The 24431-nt window shown below is 41.6% G+C and overlaps 1 protein-coding gene across 1 annotated transcript in view; it reads right to left on the bottom strand.

The window, feature by feature from the left end:
• The window catches only part of RTTN (rotatin), a 423025-nt gene that overhangs the window by 339486 nt on the left and 59108 nt on the right, over positions 1-24431 (bottom strand). Inside the window, exons 7-10 of the mRNA XM_082257758.1 lie at positions 22542-22656; positions 16050-16200; positions 8642-8801; positions 2002-2183 (exon numbers count right to left, since the gene is read on the bottom strand). Coding sequence (XP_082113884.1) covers positions 2002-2183; positions 8642-8801; positions 16050-16200; positions 22542-22656 — 608 coding nt within the window. The remainder of the gene's footprint in view (positions 1-2001; positions 2184-8641; positions 8802-16049; positions 16201-22541; positions 22657-24431) is intronic.

Genomic DNA, 24431 nt, shown 5'->3' with positions numbered 1-24431 from the left:
CTGTGCCAACCAGAGGAAGCTATACCTGAAGATGCTTTCACATAATCTCCAGCAACCATTGGTAGAATAAGCCTGGGGTCTTCATTGCCTATGGAGATTGGAGATTGTGAAGCCTCTATAATCGGAGTTACGAAATCTTAGCGTTTTCTTATTGTATACAGACCAATATCCATGCTCATTCCCTAGGAAGGATAGTTGGTACTCGTGCATACTTGTGTGTGTGTGTGTGTGTGTGTGTGTGTGTGTGTGTGTGTGTGTGTGTGTCTCTATCTGGTTGTCTTGTATTGTATTCCTAGAATTGTAATAGTTTAGCTGTTTAGTAAAAGCATTAATACACTACAGAGTTTTTAAAGCTTCCTTTGCTTATACTGGAAAGTAACGCAAGCAAATCACCAGTGCCAGGATCCAATAGAAGGCAATAGCAGTACACTCTCAGCACTTTAATCCTTACCTTTCTGGAAAATATGGGACTCACCCAACAGGATTTTCCAACAAATCAGAAAATCTCCTTATACAAACAACCAACCTTAGCTGCCTGAAAAAACTCAGAATAACCACCTAGGAATTAAAAAAAGCCTAAAAAAAAAGTAAGTGATGCTTAAACCAACAGTGTATACTGTGATATTTTATCTGGACCACCTTGAAGTGATTGTAAAAAGGCAGTTTTTTTTTTTATCTTAAAGAGGACGTAAACCCAGTGACTTTTTTTACCCCCTGAAAAGTAAATGCATAATGTGCTAGTATGCATCACATACTAGCACATTATGTGACACTTGCCTCCAAATTAAGTCCTTGTCATCCCTGCTGGAGGCCGCATCCATTTTCAGCCGTCTTCCTGCCTGGTCTGCAGACTCCGGCTACGCTACTAGCCGGGAGCAGCCTGACGTCACTCCTGTGCATGCGCGTGGGACTTGCCGGTGACGGCACAGGGCTCTGAAGAAACGGCACGGGCGGCCGATTCTTCAGAGTGGATGCACAGATGACGTCATTGACTGCATGCAATCTAAATATCTCCTAAACGGTGCAAGTTTATGAGATTTTTACAGTACCTATAGGTAAAAGTTAAAAACGTGGGTTTACAACAACTTTAATGCATTCTATGTATTAAGATAAAAAGCCTTCTGTGCGCAGCAGCCCCCCTGAGCCCCATCTTGATCCAGCGATGGTCTTCCGGGACACTTCTTCCTGATTGGTTGAGGCACAGCAGCGGCGCCATTGGCTCCCCGCTGCTGTCAATTATATTTAGTAAGCCAATTAGGAGAGGGGGGGGGGCGCAGGGCTGAACCACGTCTCCATGTCTGAATGGATACACGGAACTGGAGCTCAGCTCAGATTCCCCCAAAGCAAGCTGTTTGCTGTAGGCGCACTCAACAGGAGGGAGGGTCCAGGAGCTCCAGCCAGGTACCCAAGAATAGGAGGATCTGGGCTTCTCTGTGCAAAACCACTACACAGGGCAAGAAAGTATACCATGTCTTTTATTTTAACAGAAAAAGAAAAAAATAGATTAGACAATCACTTTATTGCTTTAAGTGTGATAATGATATTGTTTATCATCAGAGACCCTTAATGCATTTTGTTGTCCCTTATACCTAGTTTAGCTGAGAGAGACCCATGTTTCCAAACAGGTACCACACTTTCTAAAACCATAATCTCAAAATTAATTGAATTTAATTTATTGTCACTGTGAATAAATTCCACGACAAAATTACGAGTATTTCAACACAAAATCCCATCCAACTGCACACACGTATTCATAAAACATTTAACAAAATAATACAAACATCCCTTAAATAGGTGAAAGCCTAGCTGCAGGCGGAGGGCCAGGAACCTATTTCACAGTATATGAAAACAAAATAACGCCTATTTTTATTATAAAAAATGCTGCAATGTTTCAGTGTGTGATAAAATTGTAAAGTCATTATGGTATCCAGGGTAATGCTGCCACCACTCTGCTTGTAAGGTTACAAGAAAACAATGCTTCATATTTAAGAAGTGGCTGACCTGACTTCAAAAGAGGTGTTGCACTTTCCAAAACCAACACACAGAACTGAGGGAGACCGAGTTGCTGAAACTGCAGATCAAGCATATCTTCGTTCTCAACATCTGGAGGGTCTAAGTGACCTCTGTCCAATGGTGACATGTGTGATGTCCGGGAATTGGCATGAGCTTGAATGCTATTTCCACTGAAAAAAAAAAATAAATAAAAAAAAAACAGAAATCAAAGACAGATTAAAAAGTGTTACTAAACCCAGAACCTGCATTCATTATATCTGGTCTCTCACAGTACACAGAACATGGAAATGCAATCATTTTGGTAAATCTAAACTGCTAAATACATTTTCTCTTTAGCAGTATATAATAGTCTTGTGACTTCTATTAGTGTCCAGCTGAGAACTGATTAAAGCTTGTAGGAGGAGTTTTCATTCTCCTACAATTGCCCTATGAGGCTGCATGACCCCTGACTTTCTGTCTGGACAATGCTGATTGGCCCTGTGCTGATCACATGCCCCCCCCCCCAAAAAAAAAAAAAACTCTCTAGCAATACCGACCAAATTGAGCATGTGCAGAGTGCCCCAAGGCTCTGTTCTATCAGGAGATGGATTGGGGACAATAATAAAAGGAGGATCAGAGAAGACAGGAAAAAACAGCCTTTTACACGATGCTGAAGATTAACCCCTAAGGTTCCAGAGTGAGTATAACAAGCATACAGTGGGAATCGAAAGTTTGGGCAAACCAGGTAAAAATTTGTATTAATGTCCATAAAGAAGCCAAGGAAAGATGGAAAAATCTCCAAAAGGCATCAAATTACAGATTAGACATTCTTATAATATGTCAACAAAAAGTTAGATTTTATTTCCATCATTTACACTTTCAAAATAACAGAAAACAAAAAAACGGCGTCTGCAAAAGTTTGGCCACCCTGCAGAGTTAATATCTTGTACTGCCCCCTTTGGCAAGTATCACAGCTTGTAAACGCTTTTTGTAGTCAGCCAAGAGTCTTTCGATTCTTGTTTGAGGCATCTTTGCCCATTCTTCTTTACAAAAGTCTTCCAGTTCTTTGAGATTTCTGGGCTGTCTGTCACGCACTGCTCTTTTAAGGTCTATCCATAGATTTTCAATAATGTTGAGGTCAGGAGATTGTGAAGGCCATGGCAAAACCTTCAGTTTACGCCTCTTGATGTAATCCCCCCCGTGGATTTTGAGGTGTGTTTAGGATCATTATCCATTTGTAGAAGCCATCCTCTCTTTAACTTCAGCTTTTTCACAGATGGCATCAAGTTACCATCCAAAATTTGCTGAAATTTTATTGAATCCATTTTTCCTTCTACTCGTGAGATGTTACCTGTGCCACTGGCTGCAATACAACCCCAAAGCATGATTGATCCACCCCCATGGTTAACAGTTGGACAGAGGTTCTTTTAATTAAATTCTGTGCCCCTTCTTCTCCAAACGTACCTTTGCTCATTCCGGCCAAAAAGATCAATTTTTACCTCATCGGTCCACAGAACTTGTTTCCAAAATGCATCAGGCTTGTCTATATGTTCATTTTCAAAGTTCAAACGCTGATTTTTGTGGTGAGGACGTAGAAGAGGTTTTCTTCTGAGGACTCTTCCATGAAGACCATATTTGTACAAGTATCTCTTTATAGTGGAATAGTGTACCACAACTCCAGTGTCTGCCAGATCTTTCTGGAGAGATCGTGCAATCAAAGGTGGGTTTTGAATTGTTTTTCTCACAATCCTTTGAGCTGTTCTGTCTGATATTTTTCTTGGTCTTCCAGATCTTGCTTTAACTTCCACTGTTCCTGATGACTGCCATTTTTTAATTACATTCCGAACAGAGGATATTGACATCTGAAAACGCTTTGCTATCTCTTATAGCCTTATCCAGCTTTGTGAGTGTCAACTATTTTCAGTTTCAGTTTTCTAGACAACTGCTTAGAAGATCCCATGGTGCTGATTGTTGGGGCAAGGTCAGACGAGTCTGGGCATTTAAAACCTTTGAGATTGACATCACCTGGTCTTCCCAGACAATGATTGAGAACAATCCATGACACTGGCAGGTCTCAGGCTTGCAAAGGGGGCAGTGCATGCTATAAATTCTGCAGGGTGCCCAAACTTTTGCAGACGCCATTTTTTTGTTTTCTGTAATTTTGAAAGTGTCAATGATGGAAATAAAATCTAACTTTTGTTGGCATATTATAAGAATGGCTAATCTGTAATTTGATGCCTTTTGGAGATTTCCATCTTTCCTTGGCTTCTTTATACACATTAATACAAATTTTTACCTGGGGTGCCCAAACTTTCGATTCCCACTGTACTTTACTGCATATAAAAAGACAGATTTTACTTGGCTTAGGAACACTAAGAAATACACTGTTTACAATGGCAGCAATAACCTAACACAATACCCACATCAGAGTTTAATATTGTAACTTGCTATGATGAAATCAAAAAAGTGCTTAGTGTTAGCATCTCTTTACAGCAACTTTGAGCTCCTTTGACATATAAAAAATGTAAATCTTATAAAAAAAAAATAAAAATAAAAAAAACAAAAAAATGACTTGATTTTCAGCTACAGAAAAAGGACAGATTCATAAATATACTTGGTAACGTTAGACACACACAAAAAATGATGACATAAAATGTACTGTTTTCCTTGACAGAAAAGTTATAGGATAAACACAGCGACAACACAATTTACCAGTAAACGTACACAATTCCATGTTGAGGGTACTTGCATGGGTTTTCTTTTTATTTTTATATTGTGAAGAGCAGCAGAATCCTGAGCTGAAGGTAATTTACAAATCCACTCCTTACAGTTGTAAGTGAGCATCTTGTTAAAAGCAAGCAGGGAAATTAACTCTGGGAGAAACTGTGCAACAGGCAGCTTGCCGACTCAAACTAGAACATCTGAGACAGCCTTTCTACCAATTTTATCAATGCTGAAACAAAAGAGAAACTCTGATTTCATACTTCGTAATCAATTTTGTTTTCTCTGCTTTTTCCTTTAAAATAAAAAAAAAAAAAAAAAAAACTCTTTGCTAATCAAAATAAGGGAATCTGAGAATTAATCCTTCTTAACCTCTGTGTACCTGGTTCATGGATAAGACCTGGTTGGCATTCTGGCTCATGGGTACAAAAGACTGCTTACAGACTTTTCATGCACACATCAAGCATTTTACAGGACCTAAAGGGCTCTTTCACGCGGTCCGCCTCCATAGGCGGATCCGTGCTGCTCAGCGGGGATCGATCCGTCGATCCCCGCTGAGCCGGCGGATGACAGCTCCGTCTCCGCTTGCAGTGCGGAGAGGGAGGTGTCGCAGCTCCCGCTGCTCTCTATGGGGGATCGGATCCCTGAACAGATGGAAAAATAGGGTTTCCATCTGTCTGGATTTCACGGACAGGATCGGATACGGATGGCAGCGGGTGTCAGCGGAGGTGTCTCCGCTGACATCCGCTGCCCCATAGAGCTGCATGGAGCATCCGATCAGATCCGCCTAAAAAACTGACAGGAGGATCTGATCGGACCGCCCGTGTGAAAGAGCCCTAAAGGAGTTAAAGGGGCTGATTTACTAAAATTGGAGTGCAAAATCTGGTGCAGCTGTGCATGGTAGCCAAATTAGGCTGTTACAAAAAAAAAAAAAAAAAAAAATGGAAGTGGATTTGTTTCTATGCAGCTGCCCCAGGTTTTGCGCTCTCCACTTCTAGTATATCAATTCCATAGTGCTCAGTTCAGAGTGCAAGGAGGTTTTGCCCCAAATATATTCATTTAGCCCAGGGGTCTGCAACCTTTAAGACAAAAAGAGCCACTTGGACCCGTTTCCGAAGGGAAAAAAAAAAACTGGGAGCCACAAAACCATTGCAACATTTAAAACAAATATAACACTGTAAATATGCCCCCTTTCAATGTAGTGACCAGCATACATGCCCCTTTCAAAGCAGTGACCAGCGTACATGCCCCTTTCAATGTAGTGACCAGCATACATGCCCCTTTCAATGTAGTGACCAGCTTACATGCCCCTTTCAATGTAGTGACCAGCTTACATGCCCCTTTCAATGTAGTGACCAGCATACATGCCCCTTTCAATGCAGTGACCAGCATACATGCCCCCTTTCAATGTAGTGACCAGCATACATGCCCCTTTCAATGTAGTGACCAGCATACATGCCCCTTTCAATGCAGTGACCAGCATACATGCCCCCTTTCAATGTAGTGACCAGCATACATGCCCCTTTCAATGTAGTGACCAGCATACATGCCCCCTTTCAATGTAGTGACCAGCATACATGCCCCTTTCAATGCAGTGACCAGCATACATGCCCCCTTTCAATGTAGTGACCAGCATGCATGCCCCTTTCAATGCAGTGACCAGCGTACATGCCCCTTTCAATGTAGTGACCAGCGTACATGCCCCTTTCAATGTAGTGACCAGCGTACATGCCCCTTTCAATGTAGTGACCAGCATACATGCCCCTTTCAATGCAGTGACCAGCGTACATGCCCCTTTCAATGTAGTGACCAGCGTACATGCCCCTTTCAATGTAGTGACCAGCTTACATGCCCCTTTCAATGTAGTGACCAGCATACATGCCCCCTTTCAATGTAGTGACCAGCATACATGCCCCCTTTCAATGCAGTGACCAGCATACATGCCCCCTTTCAATGCAGTGACCAGCATACATGCCCCTTTCAATGTAGTGACCAGCATACATGACCCCTTTCAATGTAGTGACCAGCATACATGCCCCTTTCAATGCAGTGACCAGCATACATGCCCCCTTTCAATGTAGTGACCAGCATACATGCCCCTTTCAATGTAGTGACCAGCGTACATGCCCCTTTCAATGTAGTGACCAGCGTACATGCCCCTTTCAATGTAGTGACCAGCGTACATGCCCCTTCTTTCAATGTAGTGACTAGCGTACATGCCCCTTTCAATGTAGTGACCAGCATGCATGCCCCTTTCAATGCAGTGACCAGCGTACATGCCCCTTTCAATGTAGTGACCAGCGTACATGCCCCTTTCAATGTAGTGACCAGCGTACATGCCCCTTTCAATGGTAGTGACCAGCGTACATGCCCCTTTCAATGGTAGTGACCAGCGTACATGCCCCTTTCAATGGTGGTGACCAGCGTACATGCCCCTTTCAATGTAGTGACCAGCGTACATGCCCCCTTTCAATGCAGAGACCAGCGTGCGTGTGTGCCCCCTTCAAAGCATCACTTCACTATCCCTGCGGTCACTGTGTCTGGCGTGCTGCTGACAGGAGTCTGGTCTCGGTCGGACGTCTTCTTCTTCCTCGACCTGCATTCGCGCCGCTGCCCTCCTCTCTGACGGCGGGCGGGAAGGTGACGTTGGGACGGTGCTTGACTAATGCACGCACCGCCCCCCACGCGACGTCACCCGGGATGTCCTCTATGATTGGTCCAACCTGGACCAATCACAGCCAGGACAGCGCCACAGTGGGGGAGTGTTGGGGCGCATTGCTATGCGCACCGATGACACCCAGAAGGCCGCCAATCGGCGTCTCTGAGTGACGCACAGTGCGCCTCCTCCTCTCATCCGCCCCGGAGCCGCGGCAAAGGTTTAAAAGAGCCGCATGCGGCTCCGGAGCCGCAGGTTGCAGACCTATGATTTAGCCTGAAGAAAAGTGAATTTTCTTTACCCACTATAAGGCTCAATTCACACCAATGCGTTTTTTCATGCTTTTGCAGAAAAGCAGGACATTTTTTTTACACGGGTTCCTATGGAACACATTCACAGCAATGGGAAAAAGTCAGGGAATTTTTAAAATGCAAAATGGTTCTTTTTTGTGTTTTTGGTTAAAACAACTTCAATGGAGAAGCTGCATTGTGTGTTTTTACAGTGATTTTGCCACAATTTGCATTTTAAAATCTGCCCAACTAATTTTCCAAAAAAATAATAAAATAAAATAATAAAATAACATAAAAAAAGCATAAAAAATGAAAAAAGCAAATTGCAGCAAAATTGCCCAAAAAAAAAAAATGATGAAAGCACAACAAAAAAGCAGTGCATAAACGCTCAAAAGCAACATGCATATAGGTGAATCAAGCCTTAATAGCTTCTGAATTAAAAAAAAAATGTCACTTCATTTTTTCTGCCTACTAAAATTTTTATAACCAATGCATTCAATTACAGGTATTAAAAATGCAGGGGTTGATTTACTAAAACTGGAGTCTTGTACAGCTGTGCATGGTAGCCAATCAGCTTTTAACTGCAGCTTGTTCAATTAGGCTTGGGCAATAAAATCTGGAAGGTAATTTGTTTCTTTGCAGAGCTGCACCAGCTTTTGCTCTCCTGTTTTAGTAAATCAACCCCCCAATTTCTATATAATTGATGTCATTATTCAAGCACATTGTATATTATAAGATCCATACAGTGCTAATTTATGATTAAGCTCATATATGTTACTGTATGTCTTGCACAACACCAAATCATAGCTAATTATCCCACTACAGTAATGCAATATGTTATTTTATACTAATGTGTTTTTTTTTTGTCTTAATACTTTTCTAATCTTATTTCCCCGATTTTTAGTTTGTATTGCCTTTATGATAAATGCAAATGTATTTAGCCAAAAATACCACCAAGTCTGAAAGCTTAAGAAACACCAACCTAGAAGATGTAGCGTCCCAATCTTGTCCATCTCCTCTAAGTCTCTGACTTGTGCGTCCCACAACTGAAGGCCGAAGGTGCTCATTAACAGGAGAAGGGTTCTGAGAATTACGAGTGGCTGGAGTATAGTAAGATACAGAAGAATTCTGGGAAATCACTTCTGTAAAGCATAAAAATATTAGAACTCAAAGTAATTTGTTAAAATACCAAAGGTCCAAGAAAATGCAAATGCAACATTCATTAGCGTTTAGTCTACAATTTTTCTAATTTATACAGCTGCAATACAGAAGCAAAGTCATAAGCCTGTGAAAACACTAGGTATTCTGCGAAGCCTTGACATTCTCCTACCTCTACTGTAATGCAAACTGAGTCCTCACCTCTTTCAGTTACAGATAGGGATCATGCACATGGCTGCACTTTAGGGCATACAATTTTATGTTTTGAAAAATATGCCTATAAAATGCATGTGATGGCGGTTATGTGTGTACACAGGTAACCGTCCCTCTCAACGTATCGTGCAATACATGCTAATAGATTAAATAAATTGCAGCTGTAGCTCCAAGGAGCCAAAAAGGCAGATTTTACGCTCTACAGCCCTGCATCCTAATATATAGCTACATGCAAGCACCCAGGAACAACCTGCTTGATACTAATTAAAGCCCCGTACACACGCACAGATTGTTGGCCAACTGATCGGCCAACTTTTGTCCAGTGTTGTTTGTTGGTTGAAATGTGCTCTAGACTTGCACTGGACTTGTGTTGGCCAACAAAAACCAACTTCAGAAGTGATGTCATGTTCTGGTTTACTTTCCGTGTGTTTTTCCTTCTCTGAGCATGCCCAGTCTTGCTCATCTGATTTTTGTCTGCCGAAATCTGTACTGACTGAGGAACAATCGGCCGTTCTGTTGTTGGCCAACAAAAATTTTATAGTATGCACACCAGATTTTTTTCGGCTGAAAATTCGCAGTTGGTTGTCGGAAGCATCATACTAACAAGCCTACAATCGGCCGATCGGACGTTGGCCAACAATTTATGGCCAACAATCTGTGCGTGTGTACGGGCTTTACTCCAGTTTCCAATGTCTGAAATCATGTTACACAGACACAGTGCTGGACTTCTCAGGTTGTAAAATTACTAGGCCTCATGCACACTGGGGCTTTCAAAGTAGGAGAAAAGCAGTTTCAAAAATGCACCTAAGCCTCGTATTTACAAACGCGTTTAGGCGTGCTTTGGAACGTCAAGAGCTTGGCCCTTTATTTAATTGGCCAGAATATTGGATTTGTTCATGCCAGTGAAATGAATAAAAGTGCTAAATGTGCCAAGCGCTTAGGTGCATTAGGTGTGTTTTATGCCAAAAAGCTCCTACGCCGGACATGATTTGATGGGTTTTTTTCCTGCCTCCAAACTCCTGTAAACTCCTAGCGTGCATGGATACATAGGCCAACAGGGAGGGGTGTTTAGAGGCAGAGAAAAACTCAAACGCCTGTAAAATCTGTGTTTTTTTTAACTCAAGTGTGCATGAGGCCTTATAAGAAGCAAATATGAAGACAGAATTTTGTGTATTACATTAGGGTATTTATACACAGTATTTTGCACTCAAAAAGAAAGACAATGGGACACTGCAACAAAATCTAAAGAGATTTAAAGAACCCGGGTGCAACCTCAAGAAGCATCTGATAATTGCACCTCAGAGAGGGATAGGAAATTGGAATTCATCCTCCAAACATCCACAAAACTTAATATCAGCCTTGGATAGACTGATCCTCTCAGTCATTTAAGCAGGCCATAGATGGATCATTCTTTTTTTTTCCCCCTTCCACAACAATTAAGGTGGATAGAGGAATCTGACCCACAGAGACATTGTATTTGGATGGCTGGGACTCCCCACTGTGAAAATACACTGATAAGGGGCAGCAGCCCCTTTAGCTGCAGCTAAAAAAAAAAAATTCAAACAGGCCAAATCGTTATCTCAACTTTTGTCCAGCAAACACAGCCACACCTGGATCCAAATTCAGCTGGTCCATGCTGAACCAGACAAATTGTAATCTATCCATGGCCAGCATTATAGGTACCTTTAATATATTTGCTTTATCAATCATACTTAGACTGGAAACAAAGTGGATGTATAAAAAAAAAATGCCTGTTTCACTACATCCTCTATCTGCCCTAGAATACATTTTATAAGGGCTGTGCATGTGATGTCACATCTCTGGATTTACCACTACAAGTTACTTTTATAAAAACTAACCAATTCAGCAGAAATTAGAAACATTTTACAACCTAGAATGACTTTCTAGCTAGAGCTCCACTCAAGCTAAACCTTTTATTTTATTTTAAATAGAGTGAGGAAGGGTTTGAGCCTCTGATGTTTTTTTTATTGTTGTCTGTGTCCCTGTTGGGAGGATTTCTCGTTACTTCCTGTTATGAGAGAAATTGATAGGAAATCTCTCCAGAGTTGGCACCGGCAAAGAAAAAAAACTGTTTAGTAAATGGTTGAAAATTCTGAAAAAGTTTTATTATAGTCAGTGCCTTCCTGTACAGGTGACAACTACTGTACCACCTATTTTTCTACCCTTCTCTACCCAATTCTAAAAAAAAAAAAAAAACAATTTGGGTGGGGTTAGGCATTACCAGCAAGGGGATTAGAAAGTTATGACCAAAACTGATAAAAATGCGTTTTAAAGCTTTGTACATGAAGGCTTAAGCACAGACAAATAGCCCCTGCACATGTGCAGACTGCTAAATATTTCTGCCAGTCTCTGGGTGCTGGCAGAGAAGTGTTGCAGTCTTTACATGCATGGAGAAGTTGTCACTCTGCAATTCTGGAACAATGGGCTCAATTCATGAAGTATTTTCCTATTTAACCACTTAAGCCCCAGAGGATTTTCCTGCTCAAAGACCAGGGCCTATTTTGCGATTCGGCACTGCCTGACTTTAACAGACGATTGCGCAGTCGTGTGCCGCTGTACCCAAATGAAATTGACATCCTTTTTTTCCCCACAAACAGAGCTTTCTTTTGGTGGTATTTGATCACTTGTGTGATTTTTACTATTTGCGCTATAAACAAAAAAAGAGCGACAATTTTGAAAAAATAACAATATTTTTCACATTTTTTTATATGAAATTCCCAAAAAAAAAAAAATGTAAAAAATCTAAATTTTTTAACATTTTAGGCCAATTTGTTTTCTGCTACATGTTTGGTAAAAAAAAAAAAAAAATCACAATAAGCGTATTTTGATTGGTTTGAGCAAAAGTTATTGCGTCTACAAACTACGGGAAAGATTTTTGTCATTTTTATTGTTTTTTTTTTTTTTTTTACTAGTAATGGCGGCGATCTGCGTTTTTTTTTTTTTTGCGGGACTGCAACATTGCGGCGAACAGATCGGACCCTTGACTGACATTTTTTACACTTTTGTGACATTACTACGGTAATCAGTGCTATAAATATGTAATGTTACTGTAAAAATGACACTGGCAGGGAAGGGGTTAACTTTATTGGTGATCAGTGGGTTAAATGTATCCCTAGGGGCGTGATTATAACTGTGGGGGGCGTGGCTTGTTATGTAACCACAGAGACATACGATGCTACATAGCAGGATCATATGATCTCTTCAGTTACATCAGGGAGAATGACAGGCGGCTTTGTTTACATTAGCCGCCTGCCTTTCTCCCTCTCCAGCGGGAGATCGCGATTGACCGGCGGACATCGGAGCCGCCGCTCACTAGCGCAGGGATGTTAGTGAACGAGCGGGAGCGGGGGCGGGAGCACACCTCCGGCGGCGCGCGCTCGCCCCCTAGAGGCTCCTAGGCGAGCGATGTAGCCCTACGTCATTTTGCCTGTACGGGGCTGACTGCCGCAGTAAATAGTCGTGCGGAGGTCGGCAAGCGGTTAAAACCGGAGATAAATAGCGCATAGTGTTATTCTATTTTTTTTTTTTTTTTCTGCAATTCACAAACAAACCCTAGTTTAATAAAGCAGGAGTTATTTCATCAAAATGTGAGGTATTTATCTAATTAAACAAATTGGTATTTTCTCATGGCGAGATAGTCAGTGAGATGGATACAGTGGAGAGGGATTAGAACCACTGTCAGTTTTTATTGCTAAGAAAGAGGTTTATACTGTAGAAATATGCTAACTCACTAAGCCACTATGATCCCTGCAGGATATGTATTAATACAAAATAATAAAGGTGACTAGAATACCAGTCAAAGGGAAGCTGCTTTCACAGGTCACACATGGTGTATCAATACCAACCAAGTTAAATTAGGTAAATATAATGTATCTTTATAAATGTCAAATATTGAATGACACACATAGATAAATACCCTTCTTCCACCAATGAAAAATACAACCTGGTCATTGGGGAGATTTCCCATCACTTCCTGTCCCACAGCCAAAACAGGAAGCGAGAGGAAGTCCCTACAAATTAAAAGAATCCCTTGGGGACTACCAGAACTAGTGTCCCCATTGGAAGATTTCCCCTCTATTACTTTTCTGGGGACAACCCAAAATTTGTAAAAAAAATGTTACCTTTACTTTCAATGATAACAGTAAACGGGACAAATAGAGAGGGTGAATCTCCCTAATGGGGGCACAGACAGTGATAAAAACCTGACAGGAGTTCCAATCCATCTCCTCTCTATCCAAAAATTAAATAAAAGTCTTGCCTGTAGTTTTACTTTAACCGCTTGCCGACTGCGCACAGTATATTTACTGCGGCAGTCGGCCCCGGCCAGGCAGAGTGACGTAGGTCTACGTCGCTCGCCTGTCACTCCTTCCAGAGCCAATAGCGGGCGGGCGCGCGCCCGCTGAGGCGCGCGCCCGCCTCGGCTCGTTCACGGAGGAGTGCGGGAGTGTGACTGGCGGACCCGATGTCCGCCGGTCACACTACGATCGCCGGTACAACGGGAGAAAGACAGAGCGGCTTGTGTAAACAAGCCACCTGTCAGTTCTCCCTGTGTAAAAGTGAAGATCAAACAGTTCTACTATGTAGAACTGTTGATCTTTGTTTTTACACTAGTAGACCTGTCCCTGCACAGTTAGAATCACGCCCCTAGGACACACTTAACCCCTCCCTGTCCAATACTGTTAACCCCTTCCCTGCCAGTGTCATTTTTGCAGTAACAGTGCATATGTATAGCACTGATTACTGCAGTAATGTCACTGGTACCCCCAAAAGTGTCAAAAATGTCAGTCAAGGGTCCGATCTGTCCGCCGCAATGTCGCAGTACCGCAAAAAAATCGCAGATCGCCGCCATTACTCGTTAAAAAAAAAAACACCAAAAATGACAAAAATCTTTCCCTTTGTTAGTAAACGCGATAACTTTTGCGCAAACCAATAAAAATACGCTTTTTGCGATTTTTTTTACCAAACATAGGTAGCGTAAAACAAATTGGCCGAAAATTTTAAAAAATTTTGATTTTTACATTTTTTTTTGGGGGAATTTCATATAAAAAAAAGTGAAAAATATTGTTGTTTTTGCAAAAATTACGCTCTTTTTTTGTTTATAGCGCGTGATCAAAAAATCGCACAGGTGATCAAATACCACCAAAAGAAAGCTCTGTTTGTGGGAAAAAAAGGACGTGAAATTCGTTTAGGTACAGCGTCGCACGACCGCGCGATTGTCCGTTAAAGTCACGCAGTAAAAAAATCGCAAAATAACCCCTGGTCTTTTAGCAGGAAAATCCTCCGGTGGTAAAGTGGTTAAGTAAATCCACCCCAGTGTTCCTCTGTTTTTCCATATTTTGGCTTTTCATTTTTGCATTACTGTTGAGAAACTCATCCAAAAAGGTAGAGACTATTCCAAATGTGCTATTCTATTTTTACATTCCTTCTATAATTTATGCTTGCACCACTACTTATTTGCACTTATTTATTTCCTTTAGTGAATTTACTTAATGCCGATTTATGAGGGTTTACCAAGTATTTTTGCTTTTTGGAGGTAAATACCTCATAAGGTGATAGTGAATGGACATTTTCAGCATCTCGTGAGATAATTGGAAAAAAATGTGTAACGCGATTCAATTACCTCACGAGATATGGTTTAGTGAATTGAGCCCAATATCCTGTGCATGAGTGGACCCGACATGAGCATCTGCCAGATATCATAGACTTGGCGGAGACCCACGGCATGTGTTTTATGTTTTTTTTTTTTTACATACAGGAACAATTATCAGGAACTAGAAATAACATTTTAGCTAAATAAGGTGACATTCTTCTCTAAGCCCGTTTTAAGGCCTTCAGCTAAAGGTGCCTGAAATTTGCTGAAAGGTTTGCACAAACTTTGTAAAAGCCCGCTGTACCCATCGCTCGCTCACATACTAAAGACTAGGGATTGACCGATATTGTTTTTTCAGGGCCGAAACCGATAGCGATATTTTGGTCACAACGTATCGGTATCGGCCGATATGGGCCGATATTTTGTACATTTGAAGTTTTGAAAAATAAAGACAATTTTTGACACAAATCTGGTACTGAACATGTTAATTTTTGTTTAATGATTAATGACTGGCTTGCTGGCACCTTGTGGTGGGTGGCTGGCTGGTACAGGGCCTGTGGGTGGCTGGCTGGTACAGGGCCCGTGGGCAGCTGGCTGGTACAGGGCCCGTGGGCGGCTGGCTGTCTGGCACCCTGTCTGTGGGCGGCTGGCTGTCTGGCACCCTGTCTGTGGGCGGCTGGCTGTCTGGCACCCTGTCTGTGGGCGGCTGGCTGTCTGGCACCCTGTCTGTGGGCGGCTGGCTGTCTGGCACCCTGTCTGTGGGCGGCTGGCTGTCTGGCACCCTGTCTGTGGGTGGCTGGCTGTCTGGCACCCTGTCTGTGGGTGGCTGGCTGTCTGGCACCCTATCTGTGGGTGGCTGGCTATCTGGCACCCTGTCTGTGGGTGGCTGGCTGGCACAGGGCCTGTGGGTGGCTGGCTGGCTGGTACAGTGCCTGTGGGTGGCTGGCTGGCTGGTACAGTGCCTGTGGGTGGCTGGCTGGCTTGCAGGTACAGTGCCTGTGCCTGGCTGGTACAGGGCCTGTGGATTTGTGTGGCTGGCTGGCTGGCACCTGGCTGCTGTGGGTGGGTGTATGGCTGTGATACTTTCCCGCGAGACTAGTCCCAAATCCAGACGAGGCTGTCCAAGGTGACGGAGGCGGCCTAAGAAGGCAGAATGACGTCACAAATATATTGGCAATAGCGGCCAGTTCCGGGGCCGATACCAAAATATCGGGGAAAGTGCATATCGGCCTTGCCGATAATCGGTCTATCCCTACTAAAGACTGTATGTAAAAGGCCTAATAGACCATTATGAATTGAATTACTTCCAGACATAAATGTAACTATTCCGTCAGCATATTCATTATTCAATTTCCACAGGTTTCAAATTCACATAAAAACAGAACAAACCTGAAGAGATAATACTTACCCTGTTTAGTGCTTAAAAACCCTGGATCCCTGTGAAAGTTCAATCTGCTTCTCAACAGGGTACTTAAGTGGTGCAGACAGGATGCAGCCTGGAATGCCAAGTGCCGCTGCTCATCTTTTTCACATGCAAGGCCCAGTAAAGACAGAAGGCTCTAAATGCATAATACATTTGACACAGAGCTAAAGACAACTATTTGACATGCACATTCACAGACATTTAACAGAATAATTTAATGCTTGCAGACTGACATAAAGCAATGCTTAGTTAAATAAAGGAAACATATGTCAAGCTGAGAAAATAAATATGGAACAAAAAATAAAATAAGTGTACAATTACAAGGCAAATCGGAGGAATCAAGTGTAGAAAGCCAAGTTGTTAACCTCTTGCCTTGCAACTCTTGGTAAAGGCATTCAATCCTGGCAGGGAACAATCTGTATGGAGCATGTATGCACGGATACCTCTGCAAACTCATTTCATACAGTCCAAACAGCTGCACATAGGCTAAAGCAGTGTTTTTGAAGCCACGGCACCCTTTAGAATTGCGCACAATCCCCTGGCACACCAGCGGGAGGGCTCGCTCACACAAGGAGGTGCGCCTGAGCGTGAGTGCTTCTTTGCGTGTTCCCTTTTTAATATGGCTGCTCTATTCTAGTGAAATTTCCTAATTTGGGAGCTTTTTGACTGGAAAAGCGACAGCCGGCTTGCAATATCCAATTTAAACCTTTGTCTCTATAAAGTATAGGCAAATTCCTTTTTATTATTTTAGTTATTTGATGATATTCTTGAGAAAACGTGGTAACAATGTGGTAATTTATGAATAGAGAGGAATTGCTAGTAGACACGCCAAGGAATAGAAAAGGTAATATTAGTAAACCGCATACTATCAGAAACAATGTATAACCTTTATAACTACATTTTCTCAATAATATCATCAAAACTAAATTATTAAAAAGGAATTTTCCTATACAGACAAAGGTTTAAATCATGGGTGTCCAACCTTTTGGCTTCTCTGGGCCACATTGAGTGTACAGAAATTCTCTCGGGCCGAATATAAAATATATACTATTAGTTATAAAGTAATAAAACGCCGCCGCGCCTCTCCCGCTCTCCCGGGCCGCCACCCCCCCCCCCCCCCAGCACTAATTTAACACAACTAGTGGACGATCCCCTCCGAGGCTGCCTCTGTGGCCGTGCCCCTGACTCAACTACCTTCCTCCCCAGCAAAAAAAAAATTGTCAGGGGGCAGTGGGCTGCATTGCCTGCGGTTCTGGGCCGCAGGTTGGACATGCCTGGCTTAAATGGAATATTGCAAGCAGGTTGCCGCTTTTCCATTCGAAGAGCACACACATATTAGAAAATACTTTATCACCTAGCATTTTCTCATCTAAACAATGCCAACCCACCTGGCTGGCATACCCTAGGAACTATCCTTGGAATATTAAGACTTGTAGGTACTGTTATTTGAATGTGCCAGGTAAAACTTTTGTTGCCATGGCTATGGGTGAAGAGTTTACCATACAAAAATATGTCAACTGTTGCACAAATTTTGTAGTTCATCTGATTATCTGTATATCATGCGACCTACAATATGTCGGCTACACCACACGTCTCTTGAGAACCCGAATAGGGGAACACTATTATGACACACATAATTTAAATGTTAAAAATATTTCCAATGCAACGCGTCACTTTAGGGAATGTCATCAGGGTGACCTTTCCTCATTTCATTTTAGAGGACCAGAATGGCTGTCTTACTCACCTAGAGGAGGCGACAGGGAAGAGAGGCATGGTGAAGTTTTCAGACTCAATTCTAGATCACCTCAGGGGTTAAACCCGAGATGGGATCTAGATCTGCACCTACATTAAATTGTCTCTCTCCAGTATCTTTCCTGTTCTTTTGTAACTACGTTTATTAACTTTTTATTTTTGATTTTTCACTGTGTATACTATCATTGTGTAATTTGTTAACATTAGTGGCACATACATGGGTCTCCCTAACACATACTACAATTGATTTTGTCTCTCGTCAATGGCCTACAACCAATTAAAACAATGAATGGGTGGAGTCTGTAATATGTAGAGCCACTATATATTTTAAAGTTTTGTGTCTAAATGTAGTTATGGCCAAAACGCGTCAACTGATCTTAGCAGTTGTGTTCTGTGGTTTTTGAATAAAGATGAGGATATTTTAAGAGCATCTGCCGCTGTTCGGCTCATTTTTCTATATATTTGGAATTCAATTTTTATTATTTTGTGGAATTTACATGGTGTGGACGGATTTCTGCCAGTCAAAGGCTGTGTCACATCCCTCTAGCCTGTGTCTTAGAATAAGAGGGAGGTGAAGCCATCATTATTCTACATGACATAGTCCACCCCCATTGTGATTAGCTGGTTAGTGGGCATGGAGGAGGTGGCAGGGAGGGAATGGGCTGTCATTTACCACCGTATATACGCCCACACGTGTGACTCTGTAGTTACATGGGCTTCTCAGATGTGACAGGGCAGAAGAGCTCAGCAGAAACTTACTGAAATGTGAAGATAGAGAACAGCAGGATCAACCAGGTTTTTTTGCAGAATAGAGAAAATTAATCTCATAGTGGCTGAGTGAGTATGAACAGCGTACAATACACCATTTAATGATAGTTTTTATAATGTGGGTTTAGTGACACTTTAAAACTGTCCCCTCTTACTTGTGTAAGAAAGATGCATAAATGTACATATTTTCAGGCCGCTTGTGTCCAGTCAAATGGCCCATCCGTTGTCAGCACTCCCTCCTCTCTCCTATAGCACAGTTGGCTGACACAAGGAAGATCATGTGACTGGACCAGCGCCTCCTGAAAATAAGCATGTATACGCATCTTTCTTACACAGGTCAGTCAGCATAGCAGTGTTAGGAAGGGGGGGGGTTGGGGGGACAATTTTAAGAGTGGTTAGGATGAAGCTAGAATTTTACTTAACTACTTCAGCTCTGGAAGGTTTTACTCCCTTAATGACCAGGCCATTTTTTGCGATTCGGCACTGCATTACTTTAACTAACAATTGTGCAGTCGTGCGACGATGTACCCAAATACAATTGATGTCCTTTTTTTCCCACAAATAGAATTTCTTTTGGTGGTATTTGATTACCTCTACAGTTTTTAGATTTTGCGCTATAAACAAAAAAAGAGCGACAATTTTGAAAAAAAAAAAAAAAAACTATTTTTTACTTTCGGCTATAAAACATTCCCAAATTTTTTTTTTTTTTAAAAATCAACTTTTTTTTTTTTTAATCAGTTTAGGCCAATTTGTATTCTGCTACAAATTTTTGGTAACAAAAATAATTGGTTTGCACAAAAGTTATAGCGTTTACAAACTACGGGATAGATTTTTGGACTTTTTATTTTTTGTTTTTATTATTAATTGCTGCGATAAGCGGTTTTTAGCAGGACTGCGACATTGCGGCAGACAAATCTGACACGAAGTGACACTTTTTGGGGACCAGTAACATTAATACAGTAATCAGTGCTAAATAATATGCACTGTTACTGTATAAATGGCACTGGCAGGAAAGGGGTTGATACTGGGGGTGATCAAGGGGTTCAATGTAAGCCTAAATGTGCTTGCTATCTGTGGGGGGGGGAGGGCTCTGTGAAAGGCACACAGAGCCATGTTTCAGCTTAGCTGAAACACACAAATCTGACTGTGCCTGTCTGACAGGAGAGCTGCCTGCTTTGTTTATATAGTCAGGCGGCTTTCCTGTCAGTTGCCACGAAGAATGCGGGAGGCCTGCGGCGATCAAGCCCGCTCCTCCCGCGGTCTGGCTCCCGCTGTGTCTAATCTCGTGGACGTGCCGCCGAGATAGCGTGCACATAATCTCGTAGATCTACGTGATTACGTGCAGCCGAGCCGCCCTGCCGCAATGAATCTGCGTGGGGCGGTCGGCAAGTGGTTAAAGATGAACTCCAGGATAAGCGTTTAGTGCAGAAATACAAGAGACATGCGTATTCCTACTTGAATTGTGGTATTCCTTGTGTATTTCTACCAGGTCTGTGCATTAATCCAGTGTGCACATTTACCTCTGTGCTGGAGCTTCCTGTAATAAAGGCCGGTCACTGCTGCTCTCTCTCATTGTGCAGGGTGACTGGTCTGGTCTCTGCCCCAATTTTCTGCAGGCTGCCTGTAGTGGGTGGGGCCTGTTGAGTCCCTCCCACAGCTCAACACTCTGCACACTGCAGCACAGTATTATCACTACTAAGTTTACATTGTACTATCTGGGTTTGAAAAAAGTGTTAACGGAAATATATAGGGCCAGTATGAGAATGCTTTATAAGCTGTTGAATACATATGTGAAGACAGATACTATTAATTGAGTAGCATAACATAAAACAGACACCAAAAGGGAGAGGCATTTTACTTTGCGAGAATAAACTTTTCAACTTCCTTCCTTCAGTCTTCTATACAGTTACCAACTTTTTAATTTCCTACACAAAGCCTTAGCACACAGGGAAAATCAAGACTCCAATAAACACATGTCCGGAGGCCTGCCCGTACTCAAGGTAACCCCTAGCAATTGACCGATTGGGTAGGTAGTGAAAATATGTAATAATATAGCCTAGTAGCAGAAGAGAACCAAAGCAGCAAGGTTATCAAAGAACAGGAGATACTTGTGGAATTGTTTCCCCAATTAAAAAACATAAAATACCCCAAGAGCAACGGGATTATATTTTCTTTCATCCAGACTGCAAGATGCTGGATACAGTCGGTTAACCAGATGGTATTCGGTCCCTACCAAGTTACACAAAATGTTCCCAGAGGCATCTTCCAACTGTTGGAGATGGGGAAATGAAGAGGGCTCCCTATTTCAAATATTTTGGACGTGTCCAGGGATCCACCCTTTATGGTCCAGAGTTTTTACCCTGATACATGACTTGACTGATCAAAAGTTAATTGGCGACCCAGCAGCCTGCCTTTTGCATTTAAATACTTTTTTAAAGCGGAAATACAAAACAATCTTCAACAATCCCCCTCCGAAATGCAGCAAATGTATGTGTTTCCTCCAATTGGAAGTCACCCCTCCCTGACCCCCTCTATTACTCAATGGATAAATACAGTTAATGAGATCCAGAGTATAGAGGACCTCGCCTTGTAATTGCACCATCAGGAAGAGCGCTTCCATAAGACGTGGTTCTATTGGCTCCAATTTCCGTTTTCTGCAGCCTTTTAAGGGCCTCTCAATGGAAGACCCCTCATGGGGTTGGGAGCACCCATCCTCCGGCCCTTTTTTCGCTCGTCTTCTTTCCCATTCTCTCCTTTTACCTTCTTTTTTTTTTTTTTTTTGCAATATTAAAAAATCGATTTTAAGTGGGGTTTTATTGTTTGTCCAACCTGCAGATGATTTAGAATACTATTACTTCTTCCATAGCCATACTCTTTGCTGTTTTTCCATATTATGGCTTTTGTGTGGACAAATTGTCTGATACCATACATATCGGACATGCCTTATAGCTATGTAGGTTTCATGTTGTGCTCTACACAGTGTCCATGACCTTTAAATGTTCTGTTGCCTACCAAAAATAAAAAGAATAAAAATAAAAACACATCACCACCACTATAAAGTCTACAGATGGCCTTAGGAATCCCCCAGTATATAACAACTGCGTGGAAGGTTAAGACAGGAAAGAGCTGCAATTCTCGAGACGTGGAAATGTACCAATTTAGAAGGGAAATATCTCAAAATTAAAATGCTAGTCTTGCAGGCTGGAGGGGGTAGCATAGGGCTAATGAGCCTATACTTGGGGAAAAAACTCACAAACCAGCACTTAGTAAAAGTTGGGAAAGAAAATGACATTAACCTAGATAGAATATCAACCATGGGATAGAGTGGAATAGACTAAAGCTGTGCCGATGGACAGGGCACTTCAAGGACTGTAGGGAGATGCCCTGGCACTTGTTAGCTTTTATTCAATTTAAGAATTTAAAATGAATGAGGCCCCAACCAGTTCAAAAACTTATAAAAGGTTATGGTTCCTTACAAAATGTTGCAGTTTAATACTTTAGAAAATATATTCTGGTTCCTTGCCTAGGGATATAATACTGTAAGTTACTATTATGTTAAATACCGAAGCACTGTAATATTTTTGTAGCGGAGTAGGTCTGATCCTCAACAGACCTAATGCAGCCTATTAAGGAGTTTTGTCGGCTCTTGGTTTTATTTAAGTCTGACATTCCTTATAGTAAGGCTCCAATAAAGTAAGGGCAATGAACAATTATTTTTAGTGATGGGCAATCATTTATTTCAGCTGTGAAAAATAAAGATATCATAATTCAAAGTAATAAGTTCTTTAGCCAAACAGCATCTAAAAATATACGAATCTCACAAGTAAAGCATTAACCTCTCAGTTCTCTATTCTTGGTAGAATAATCAGAAAATCCTGGCATGTTTGAAATTTCCGGAAAACCCTAGCATGTTTGAAAATGTCATAAGCAGAATTACCCAGTCACTGTCTGACTAACCTTTACAATCTTTGGTCTTTGAAGAAAGATTTCAGCAGGAAAATCTTCCATTACAACGTCCTGCAGAAGTTGACAACTTCTCCAGATTAAGCCATGTTTTTTGCTTCTCAGGGAGCTAGGGAAGGTTTTAAAAAGAAAAAAGTTAAATATGAAGTGAAGCAGAAATTGAAAACCTAAGTTGTACAGAATACGGCTATACATACAAAAAAAAAAAGCAGAAAGCTATAAAGGGCCAATGACCACAAACTACTTATTAAAAAGGTGAAATTGAAAAGGCTAACTCCATTTTTACAGGGGAAAAAAATTAACAAGAAAAAAAAATAAATAATAAAGCATATACAATTGCAACACAAGTCATATTGTAATTAAATTTTAAAAATGACCTCTGCAATGCAGTAATTTCTTGTAAAATGCAATACAATATGACTACCTGGAGGGGTTCTGTACACAGATGGTGTACAGAACGCCCCCCAGAAAAGTCATTTCCTGTTTGTGTGATTGGCTTACTGCTTTTCCCAGAAGTCTGCACTAAGGTACAAGTCAGATTTTGGATATCCCCTGAAATAAAAATGAACTTTTGGTGAGACATTCCCAAAGAGAAATTACATCTAAAGGGATGCAGACCCTGCCACTTTCCTCACTAGAACCCTGTGTCAGGGACCAGGCAGAGACAGAAAAAAGAAATCTCACCTTTAATGTAATAGAAAAAAATACTACAGATCAGGAATGTAGCCAAAAACAGAAGCCAGGGTTAGGAAGCCAAAACAGGTAATCAGATGAGTTGGGATCAGGAAGCCAGGAGCAAACGTCAAAAGCCAAAGATCAGGCGAAGGCACGGAGGGAATGAGCAAGGCAGTTTAAATAGCAAAAAGGGGCTGGCTGTAGGCTGGACTAATGAGGCAGATGATGGTAACCAGGGGAGTCATTGTGGAAACAATGAGTGGCTGGTAATTATCAGACACCTGAGCAGCCTTGAGCACGGAGAAGAGAGCGGTTTTGAAGTCCAGCCCTGACACCCCGCAAGTGCATTAGCTGATTAATAATTATGAAATCATTCCCATTTACATTCATTTGCACATTGACACAAACAGCTATTTCTTCAGAAAAAAACAAACACACGGTGAGATTGATCAGGTAAAAATAGGCAGCGGAGCTGATTTTTTTTTTCCTACCACTTCCCCCTTATGGCCCATACAAACAATCCAAAAATCGGACAAATCGTCCGTTTGAATTTGTATGCTAGTCACATATCAAAAACGAAGAGTTTACTAAAGTTACGAAAATTCTCATATGACAAAATAAATAAAAATAAAAATCAAAAGTGATGTAATGTGTTGTAGTGTATTCGCATTGAATTTTTGAACGGCAACTGTACTGATTAAAACGAAAATCATACGTTTTGTTATCATAAAATAAACATTTTCGTGCTCGTCTGATTGGAGAATATCAGATGAACTGTCGTGATCAGCTCTCAAAAGCTCTGTACTAACAATCAGATTATTGTATGATCACTTCCAAAATGGTATTTTTCGTCCGATCTTTGGATCGTGAGTACGGGCCAGAAGGCTACAAAAGACAGCTGTAAGGTTTTATACACATACCATAGCCACAAAGCTTTGTGTCATCACAAAAAAATTAACCTCCCCACCTTTGTACATTTGGTGGGCAGGTAATAGGGCTGCACGGCTACCACAAGCCAAACAAAACAAATCCATCAGAAAGATAGCAGCAACATAAAGAGTGGCCAAATCAACAGTTCTGATGAAAGAAAAGTATGTACTGGTGAGCTCAGCAACATAAAAAGGCCTGGACGTCCACGGAAGACAACAGTGGTGGATGATCGCATGATCCTCTCTATAGTAATGAAAAACCCATTCACATCCAGACAAG

The sequence above is a fragment of the Pelophylax lessonae genome (genome assembly GCF_965119305.1).
Source record: "Pelophylax lessonae genome assembly, chromosome: 5".
Taxonomy (NCBI): domain Eukaryota; kingdom Metazoa; phylum Chordata; class Amphibia; order Anura; family Ranidae; genus Pelophylax; species Pelophylax lessonae.
This window is presented reverse-complemented; position numbering and strand designations above follow the sequence as displayed.